At 39.2% G+C, this 11,716-nt stretch overlaps 1 protein-coding gene across 2 annotated transcripts in view; it reads right to left on the bottom strand.

The window, feature by feature from the left end:
* Positions 1-6,366: 6,366 nt before the first annotated feature.
* otk (off-track) overlaps positions 6,367-11,716 on the bottom strand; it is a 316,782-nt gene continuing 311,432 nt past the window's right edge. For both annotated transcript variants that reach the window (XM_069842367.1, XM_069842366.1), the window contains exon 17: positions 6,367-7,029. In XM_069842367.1, the coding sequence (XP_069698468.1) occupies positions 6,715-7,029 (315 nt within the window). In that variant the 3' untranslated portion in view covers positions 6,367-6,714. The remainder of the gene's footprint in view (positions 7,030-11,716) is intronic.

The raw sequence follows: 11,716 nt of genomic DNA on the forward strand, positions 1-11,716 counted from the left end.
ATGTCAGTAGATTTACTGGCATGTAAAAGAACTCCTGCGGGACAAAATTCCGGCACATCCGGCGACGCTGATATAACCTCTGCAGTTGCGAGAGTCGTTAAATAAACCATAACATTTATAACATTTATTATTAGCCCTTCATAATTATTATGATAAATTTCAATTTAATATTTACTATGCGAGAGAAATTTCTTGGATATTTTTAAAAGTATATTTAACTACTAACATTTTTGGCTCTTTTCTTTTTCCACAAATTTGTATTTAGTTTACAGACATCCATTATTTTATTTCAGATGAAACACATACTAGGGTTGGGGAAGATATCATAATACAATTTATAATTTTTTTAAAGTAACTGTCTGTTGATAGCTGTAATTGTAACTGTAGCTACGTTACTTTCAAAAAGTAACTTATCCAACTCTGATACGTATTTTTTAAATCTACTATAATTTTAGTTTTGTAATCTTAATGAAGATACAGACAATGCTATAAAAGTCTCGCTATGAAATCTTGACATACATTTTTTTTCAGTATCACAATTTTTTGTCTTTTGTGGTCTAGTGGCTACAGTGCTGGACTTATAATCCTGTTGAGCCGAGTTCGATACCCGGCATACCCTCCATTTACAACTTGTGTTGGGCAAGCCCATGGTTCAGGTAACACAGAAGTTTTCACCGGAAGCTCCTGTTCCCTTGTGGCAGCCCAACAAATCTTCATCATCTCATCTCATCTCATCGTGGGTGTAGCGTAGACCAGCCTCCTACGGCGCACCCTGGGCTACGACTCTGTCGGTAAATTGGTCCACACAACTGGCTTCGAATGACGAACAGTCAAGTACCCGCCATTAGTTGGAAAAAAAATTCGAGATAAATGCAGCATTTCTTGCTGATATAAGGACAGAAAATTGTACTACAATTGGATATGAGAAGGAATGACAACAAGCAAGACTAATTTCTCTAAATACATGAAATTAAGTTTCCCCTTATTAAGGATGACGGTGGGTAATGTGGCAGACAGTTGCAGAAGTCGGATTTTCATGAGGTTACATAGCAAAGAAAAATGTCGATATTTTCGTTAATTCTTACCTATGTCACTAACTTTTCTGGCATATTTGACAACAGACTCCTTGACAACCTAGAAGTAGTCACCAATTGTCGTATTACTCCATGCATTCAATAATCAAGAGTCAGTAAAATATTTCCGACAATATTTATCGATATAGGTAGCCATTAAATATTTCTATTTTAATTACAAATCCAAAACTGCAAAATTTAAATTCTATGATGAGATAAATAATACACAATTTAACTTAACAAATAACTCTTTACTTTTGTTCGCACATAAATAATTCACAGGAACAGACTCTTCAGATTTTGCAGTGGTCATCATGAAGTATTATTACATTGACTATTACACTTTTACTATGTCATATTACTTTTGACCAATAAAACGGTACGAAAGAATGTGTTTCAACCAATCATCGCTAACAAAGGCAACAGATAAATCCTGTAGGACCAGAAATTTATCTTTAAGTACAATCATGGCTGTTTATCACTACAATTTTATCACTTCCCTAGCATTTGTTTGTTTTTATCACTTCCCTAGCATTTGTTTCTTTGTTTGCCAATATTTCAAAATGCAAATTCTTTACAGTGCTATAAAACATGCTTTGTGATCGTCATTTGTTTATCGCATAGATAGTCAACTGAAAATGGCGGCTCTGTTAAAACATTTTGGTGAAGCTAACATTAGTGAAGTAGAATTTCAGTAAGTCAATTAATATTTTATTGTATTAGAGTACTTTATTTCTTCTAATCTTTATACACTTTCTTCCAATCGTGTAATAGTCAATTAAATCCCACTAGAGTTTTGATTTTCTCTAGATAAATAAAAACCTGTAGTGATATTACTGTTGAAAAATTCCTTTACAGGAAAAAGTTACATTTATCCGGATTAAATTTTTGCACATTTAAAGGACAAAACTAAAATTCTTTCAATAATTTATTATCATAATATACTGCTCTCTTAAATTAACTCAGCATAAAAGGTAAAAGGTAAAGGTATCCCCGTAACATGCCATGAAGGCATTTGGGGAGCATGGAGGTAGAGCCCCATGCTTTCCATGACCTCGGCACTAGAATGAGGTGGTGTGGTCGGCACCATGCTCTGACCACCTTTTACCCCCGGGAAAGACCCGGTACTCAATTTTATAGGAGGCTGAGTGAACCTCGGAGCCGTTCTGAAAGTTTGGCAACGAGAAAAAATCCTGTCACCACCTGGGATCGAACCCCAGACCTTCCAGTCTGTAGCCAGCTGCTCTACCAGCTGAGCTACCCGGCCGCCCAATTAACTCAGCATATCCGGAATTAAATCAATTGCTTTCCCAAAACACGCTATGAAATGTTTCATATAAAGAAATTTTCATCTCGAAAAGGGAACAAAAAAGAGCAAAATTGTATGAAACGTTTTTGTTTGAAATATCTCAAAGAATAACTCCCTGATATTAATGACATTACCTACAGTTGACCCTATATAAATAGTTTTAAATATGACTATGTGTATTGTAATTTTGTTTTATTTAATGGCTTTTTAAATAAACTAAACTAAGCTATAGTGATGGAGGAAATAAATTAAATACCGATATATTGATATTGCAATATATTGCAAATCTAATTTCGATAAACGATATATATCACAGAAAATATATCGATATATCGATTTTCGATATACAGCTCTTCTGTAAGCAAATTGCATTTTCAGGCGTACATTTACTGTATTACAATAAAATTACTTAAATTTTAATATTCCTTTTTACCACTGAAATTAACATCATAACAGTCAAAAGCATAAATTTGAAATTGTAACAATAAACAATATATTTTCAATACCATACGATGTAGGTCCTAACCTAAATCAAAATTATGGTGGAGGCAAGGGAGCTTAAATGATATAGTGGGAAAGAGTTAAGTGAACTCTACATGGTTGAGTATTTGATATTGGAACACGATTCAATTATTCTAATGTTATGTAGGATTCAATCCAGGACACAGATATAATGCTCTTTTCTACCTAACAACGTAATCATTTTTAAATGTAAGTAAACAGAACTTGTAATTATTTTTAAATGTAAGTAAACGGTACTTAGAATATTGCAAGTTTTTACAAACTTCACAGTTGATTTGATACAATCGTTGTATAGTAAGTTCCCATTGCAAGTTATTGTTACACTCCAACATTCCAAATATCAATGGTGATGCTTATATGAATAGAATTTTTATCCACTAAAAGATATAATAAGAAAACAGAATGTCAGCACTAGGTTGTGCATAGAAATCATAGACGTAAACAAATGTCACAAGGTATTAAATCCTTGTTTCTCTTTCCATTTCAGAATATAGAAATAAAAGTTTTGATACCCGTTTTGAGGTCAGACGGATCCCTTTCAGGGTGGGAGTTGCTCGTTGGAGAACATTGATAACAAACCTCCCGTCTGTCTCACGTTCACAAACGCTGCATTTGAATTTGGTGCTGCATATTAAACAGTTTGAATTCGAATTCCAGTCCAGCCAATTAGAACAAGGTATTGAGTGAGGTTGCACAATTACGTAACTGTCCACCTTCAGTAGTGCCATCTTTCGGGAACTATCGGAGTTGTCTAGTGTGGATTTTGTTGTTGATAATGATAATAATTCCACAAAAAAAAATCGATAAATTTATGAGAAAAATCGATACATTATACGATATGTTGAATCAAAATTTCGATATCAATATATCGCTATATCGAAACGAAAATATAGGTATTTTGTAAAAACCGATATATCGTTCCTATCTCTACTAAGCTATAAAACATATTTTAATACCAGCAGCCTGAAAGTGAGGACATAACCTAGAAATGCATGAAGCAAAAATTCCAGTTGCAAAAGCCAGCCTTCATTCTTTGGTAATCAATTTTTATAGATGGATTAGAAATTCAAAACATGTCACTGAAAATGATATAAATAGATAGCAGCAGTATGTACTGAAACATTACCCATCGTCACCTTGACACACAAATATATTTATATAATATATAGTATGTATGTATAAACAATTATAATGTAATACAAGCTTGTACAAATCATTGTGAAAAAAGTGTAGTAAAAACCGATTACACAGTATATAAAAATTTTAGAATAATTATCACACATTGAATTCTGTCTTGGAAGAAAGTTTAGAATGCCAGACACTGGTCAGTGTCCATAAAAAAGTATTACTCATAAAAATTGATGATAAAATCACCTTGAATACTATCCTAATAACCTTGACAATGGTACAACACTACATTTCCAATATATTAACAGTCTTCTTCAATGAGCATGGAAATAAATTAAATTGTTTTGAATACATAATATTAAAAAAAAAAACTATATACTTTTTATCATTAAGTGCTTTTGCTCGGATTGTGAGACAGATAAAATACAAGCAGCACTGTAGCAGATGGTGTCTAACTCAATCCCTTTAAATTTCCCCTGTCCTATGTGCTGACAAGGTGAAGCTTTCTGCATGACCACTTGACCTTAACAGGTAGTGCTGCTTATGATTAGGTTTTTCTCCAGAGCAGTTGTTTGCGCGCATTCATTCGGAGTCCTCCGGTTACCTCCGATTGATGCAGTGCAGGTTGTATATGTGGAGACATACACTTTCCGCTGAGCATTCCTTTAATCGGATCGGTTGTGATTTGAGTCTGCTGACGTCCGCGTATCTTTTAAAATAAGTTGTAATTTTTTTTGTTCATTCTCTCCTTTATGTTCATCTCTCTCTCTTTCTTCGGCTCTTTATTTTCTTGTTTTGCTTGAAGTGCTACGTTAGCTGACAGATTTTTTTTTTCTAATTTTGAAATTCATAGTATATGTGGAAAGCCGTATTAGTTTCGTTATTGATCAAATTAATAACATTAAATCTAACTGCAAAACTAACGCAGAAGTAAAGCTTTTCAGTAATTGAAGCGTCGGCTGGAACAACGTTGTAAGTTACAAAATTTTCATTCAGCGTGTTTCCGTGTAATAATGTTGTATGTCATGTTAGCTTGCTATACTCTTTCGCTTGCAACTGTCCATCAATGCAGTACGTGAAATTTGTCCACTCAAAAGTTTGCTATCCTATAAGAACAACATTGTACATGTACACATTTTTGCAGCTCCTGTAAATTTTACCAAATGTAACTTATAACATTGTTCCAGTCGACGCTTCAATTAACGTAAACATTTATACTGTAGTTCTCCTGGAAACACTCGTTTATTCGCAAACAGTTTTTGTCAGTTATTATTCTAATTGGTTTAGTTTAACGTAAAATATATTAAGGGAGTTTCAGAATGGAGCAAAAGAAATGTGTGCTATCAATGGGTTAAAGTTTACAGTCGAAAATAATTTATTCAGATTCTTCACCACACAGGATTATGATCATTATGTTAAAGGGTGTCAGTATTTGAACTGCCTCTTCTAAAAGCGCCACTCTTTCCCTGTAATAACAATATATGCGGATATCAACTTAAGGATAATTGTTTAGGTGAGGGGTTTGGACTTTTTCCATTGCTGTTTGTCACAATCAAAAAATTAAGACACAACGTCTCGAAGGGTGGTTCTCCCTTTGTCTTCAGGTGGAAGGAAGAAGAGAAAGGAAAAAACCTAATCAGTCAGTCAGTCATACAGAATAGCTGTATGTAACGATCCCAACAGTAGGTTTTTTCCTTTCTCTCCTTCCTTCCACCTGAAGACGAAGGGAGAACCACCCTTCGAGACGTTCTGTCTTAATTTTTTGATTGTGACAACCAGCAACGGAAAAAGTCCAAACCCCTCACGTAAACATTAATGATCCACCACTGCTTTCCAACCCCTCATTTAGATAAGGATAACTGTAATTATATTATTACCACACATTTCTTTAGTTTCATTCAGAAACTCAATATTTTAATCTAAACAGTAAAATATAACTCAAGTTGTCTTTTAAATATTTCATGTATTTTTATTGCCTCGAAAGTTGCGTTTCAGAGAAATTTCAAGACTTTTTTTTTCTATACTGTGGGCCTTTGGGAACAATAGAACTAAAATGATTTAAAAAGAAATCGCATCGAATGTTTTGTGTAATTATTTTTGTCGGCGCATTCATCAAGTTCGTGATTGTGCGATCGCTTCAAATGGTCTAACAAATTCGAAGTTCCACCACCCTTAGAGTAAATTTGCCCACAGCCAGCGTTCAGGGAACGCTACGGAATGATAACGAAATCGAGAAATGATGATGAAATGATGTAAATGCTTAATTTTGGGAAAAACGGCAGAACCCCGGGAAAAACCCCAACTGCGACCTTGTCCGCCACAAGTATCACTATAGATTTTTTTCAATGAAAAAATCCCAGACCTGACCGGGAATCGAACCCGGTCCGACTGCGTGACAGTCTGAAGGTCTGACCATTCAGCCATCGCAGAGGCTTAAGAACCAGCTTAAAATAATGAGATGGAAAGAGTTATTCCAACAAAATGCTATTCAACATGACCAGAAAAATAAAACTGTGCACTAATGTAGCTCTTCTGCAAAAGAAAGAACACTGGCCAGGCACCATACCTGCTTGTCAGACTCCACTGCTACAGTGTTGCCATCAGGAACACAACTCAACAACACAGAGGAACCTGGATCTTAAGTAACAGATTACGGCTGTCCTTTGAGGCAGTCCTGTCTCTTCATATCGCACTGTCGATAGAAATCTCACCGATAGTGACGGTGAGCTGAGAAAACGTGGGACGGTCGCGTGGACTGTCAGACCAACAGCTGACAAGCAGGGACTGCAGCGACTGGGGCGCCGCCTTGTGGGGCTTCCACTGAAGCTCGTGCTTCTTGAGGGCTGCGAGGACTGTGTCGTCCGACATCTTGGAGAACGGCAGCTCTCCCTGGTAGAACATCTCCCAGACTAGGCAAGCGAAGGAGTACACATCTGACTTGGTCGAGTAGTCATCCTCGAACACTGCTTCATACGGCATCCAGCGCAGCGGTATGACCTGCAGCAACGAGCGATTTGTAAGTGTAAGGGACGACAGAGAGGGCAAGAGAGGCGGAGGGGTGGCTGGTTATATTAGATCCGATTTGCGACCTAAAATTATTCATCACTCTCCAAGCCAGTACTCTGCCAAACCCGAGTTCATGTTCATTGAAATTTGCACCTTATTTACAAAATGTCTAGTGTGTGTCGTATATAAACCCCCACATATATATGACATAGATGATTTCGAAACCGCCTTACTAAACGTAACGCCGCAATATGAGAACGTTATAATCATGGGTGACTTCAATTCAAACTTACTTGACTTACATTCTAGTACGACTAAAAGACTTAAATCATTCTTTCAGTGCCTTGATATGGTAATCCTACCCCTAGCTCCCACACATCATACGGAAGGTACAGACACATTACTGGACTTGATAATTACTAACAATGCCGACAAAATACTGACGCATGGACAGTTGCCTGCACCAGGACTATCAGGGCATGATATCATTTATCTATCGTTTAATCTGCAGTGTCCTAAATCGACTCCTAGAGTAATTACTTACAGGGATATCAAAAGAATAGATGATATTGCACTGAAAGAAGACGCTGCGCAACTTCCATGGCACATGATCTGGACATTACGAACTGTAGACGAGAAAGTAGACTTATTCAATACGTTAATACTTCAACTTTATGACAAACACGCACCATTAAAGACCAAACGTACCAGAAAGACCCCAGCCCCTTGGATGACGACTGAAATACGTAGCCTGATGTCCGAACGCGACTTAGCTTATAGGAAATACACCCGCAATAAAAACGACGAATATTTTAACTTATATAAACACCTAAGAAACAGAACGACTCAACTAATAAGAAACGCTAAACTCAAATACTCCTACAAACTTATAGAGCCCAACACAACCCCTTCCGAGTTATGGAAAAATCTGAAGGTCATTGGACTTGGAAGGGCTAGTGAACAAGCAGACATACCCATCCCACTTGACCGATTGAACGAACACTTTGTAAAGGACCCGACCTTAAACAACACAACGAAACAAGACACAGTTTTGCCTGACTCAGCTCCCCCAACTCGAGACAAATTCTATTTTACTGACGTCACTCCTATTGACGTAATGAAAGCCATCCGACGCATCAAGACGAAAGCTCAAGGGCCAGACAACATTAGCATATTACTCATACAGAAAATACAAGACATAGTAATACCTACAATTGCACACATATTCAATAGTTCCTTAATCACTTCAACTTTCCCTAAAATATGGAAGCAAGCTTTCGTTCTTCCTCTTACAAAAGTCAAAGTTCCCACCGACCCGAACGACTATAGACCAATCAGTATCCTGCCAGCCATATCAAAAGCACTGGAAAGAATCGTACACAGACAAATTACTAACTACATGAACGAACACAAACTATTCGACAAGTATCAGTCAGGTTTCAGAGCTGGACACAACACAAGCACTGCTCTACTTAAAGTGACAGAAGACATTCGTGAAGCAATCGACTCTAATAAAGTAACAATACTAACACTTCTTGACCTTAGCAAAGCTTTCAACTCTGTAAATTTCTACCTGCTCACCCATAAATTGAGAAATCTGCATTTGTCAGAGACTGCTGTGAGTTGGTTCGAATCCTACTTACGGGAAAGACAACAATGTGTTGTATCCGGGAATCGAAGCTCTTCCTGGTTTAACATAACATCAGGTATACCACAGGGTTCGGTACTCGGACCATTGTTGTTCACGATATATGTCAGTGATATTACATCTCATGTAAGGCATTGTAACTATCACTTGTATGCTGACGACCTTCAATGCTACATCTCTTCCCGCTTAGATCGAATAAATGACGCTATAGATAAATTGAACAAAGACATTGACTCGATTGTGACATGGACAAAGAAATTCCATCTTAATATCAATCCTGGAAAGACACAAGCAATCATATTAGGACACAAACGGCAAACCGACGCTGTAAAGCACCTCGACATTTCCCCCGTTAAAGTAAGTACAGTGCATATCCCTTTCAGTTCTTCGGTAAAAAATCTTGGCATTCACATGGATAATAATCTCAACTGGGACATGCAAATCACAGAAACCTGCAGAAAAGTATATTCTATTATTCATGTGCTAAAAAGGATAAATGTTCATCTTCCCTCTTGCTTAAAAAAGTCCCTTGTGCAGACCCTTGTATTTCCCCATTTTGACTATGCTGACATTTTACTGACTGACCTTTCCAGCGACAACAAAATGAAACTTCAACGTGCTCATAATTTGTGTGTACGTTTTGTAAGCAATGTTCGTAAATATGATCATATTACCCCATCCCTGGAAGCAATAGGTTGGCTTAAACTAGATAAGAAAAGAAATTTACATTCACTTCTCTTTCTCTTCGAAATCTTGAACTCTTCTATTCCTTCGTACCTGTCGTCTCGCTTCACTTACCTTTCTTCCCACCACAATCTGAACACACGCTCTCGCCATGAAACAATACTAACAATACCATCCCATCGCACCTCCTCATACTCATCCTCTTTCACAATAGCCCTGCCAAGACTCTGGAATTCGTTACCTGCTAGCATCAGGGACTGTCGAAATAAAATTCAATTCAAACGCAAACTTACTAGGCACTTGGTCAGTAATTGAGACTCGTTCAGACATGGTTTCTTGTAAATAGTTCTTTTAATCTACCACAAAATATCTCAATATCCGGTAATTTCATCACTATAGAATTTTGTTATTGTAGGTTTAATTTGTAATTTAGTAAATACAAAAATATTCTTTGTTCTTAACTTCTATGATAAAATGTCTAGCTTTCATTAATCAGGTATTCTTGTCGTACTTTAATTTTTATTGTAATTGTCATTGTAAATTTAATATTAATTGTAATCTTATTGTTCATGTTATAGTTGTAATCCCCTGGTAGAGGGGCAGAGAAGGCCTGATGGCCTTATCTCTACCAGGTTAAATAAATAAATCTAATCTAATCTAATCTAATATCTTGACACTCATGCAGAATTTCACGCAATTGCATGTAAAGGGGGATCTTAAGCAAGGAGATGCACTATCACCTTTACTTTTCAACTTCGCTCTAGAATATGCCATTAGGAAAGTACAGGATAACAGGCAGGGTTTGGAATTGAACGGCTTAAATCAGCTTCTTGTCTATGCGGATGACGTGAATATGTTAGGAGAAAATCCACAAATGATCAGGGAAAACACGGAAATTTTACTTGAAGCAGGTAAAGCAATAGGTTTGGAAGTAAATCTCGAAAATACAAAGTATATGATTATGTCTCGTGACCAGAATATTGTACAAAATGGAAATATAAAAATTGGAGATATATCCTTCGAAGGGGTGGAAAGATTCAAATATCTTCGAGGTGGTAGTGGAGGAGGTGGTGGTGGAGGTGGTGGTGGTGGAGGTGGTGGTGGAGGTGGTGGTGGTGGAGGAGGTGGTGGTGGTGGAGGTGGTGGTGGATGTGGTGTAGGAGGAGGTGTTGGTGGTGGATGTGGTGGTAGTGGAGGTGATGGTGGATGTGGTGGTGGAGGTGGTGTTGGTGCTGTAGGTGTTGGTGGAGGTGGTGGTGAAGGTGGTGATGGTGGTGGAGGTGGTGGTGGAGGAGGAGGTGGTGGATGTGGTGGTGGTGGTGGTGGTGGTGGAGGTGGTGGTGGTGGTGATGGTGGTGGAGGTGGTGGTGATGGTGGTGGAGGTGGTGGTGGTGGTGGTGGTGGTGGTGGAGGTGGTGGTGGTGGTGGTGGAGGTGGTGGTGGATGTGGTGAAGGAGGTGTTGGAGGTGGATGTGGTGGTGGTGGAGGTGGTGTTGGCGGATGTGGTGGTGGAGGTGGTGTTGGTGCTGTAGGTGTTGGTGGAGGTGATGGTGAAGGTGGTGGTGGTGGATGTGGTGGTGATGGAGGTGGTTGTGGAGGTGGTGGTTGTGGTGGTGGAGATGGTGGTGGTGGTGAAGATGGTGGTGGTGGATGTGGATGTGGTGGTGGATGTGGTGGTGGAGGTGATGTTGGTGCTGTAGGTGTTGGTGGAGGTGGTGGTGGTGGTGGTGGTGAAGGTGGTGGTGGTGGAGGTGGTTGTAGTGGATGTGGTGGAGGTGGCTGTGGTGGTGGTGGAGGTGGTGGTGGATGTGGTGTAGGAGGAGGTATTGGTGGTGGATGTGGTGGTAGTGGAGGTGGTGGTGGTGGTGCATGTGGTGGTGGAGGTGGTGTTGGTGCTGTAGGTGTTGGTTGAGGTGGTGGTGAAGGTGGTGGTAGTGGATGTGGTGCTGGAGGAGGTGGTGGTGGTGGAGGTGGTGGTGATGGAGGTCGTGGTGGTGGAGGTGGAGGTGGTGATGGTGGTGGAGGTGGTGGTGGTGGAGGAGGTGGTGGTGGTGGAGGAGGTGGTGATGGTGGAGGTAGTGGTGGTGGAGGTGGTGGTGATGGTGGAGGTATTGGTGGAGAAGGTGGTGATGTTGGTGGAGGTGGTGGTGGATGTGATGGTGGTGGATGTGGTGGTGGTGGAGGAGGTGGTGGTGGTGGTGGAGGTGGTGGTGGTGGTGGTGGATGTGGTGGTGGTCGAGGTGGTGATGGTAGAGGTAGTGGAGGTGGTGATGGTGAGGTAGTGGTGGTGGAGGAGGTGGTGATGGTGGAGGTAGTGGTGGAGGTGGTGGTGGTGGAGGTGGTGGT

Source organism: Periplaneta americana, chromosome 12 (assembly GCF_040183065.1).
Source record: "Periplaneta americana isolate PAMFEO1 chromosome 12, P.americana_PAMFEO1_priV1, whole genome shotgun sequence".
Taxonomy (NCBI): Eukaryota; Metazoa; Arthropoda; class Insecta; order Blattodea; family Blattidae; genus Periplaneta; species Periplaneta americana.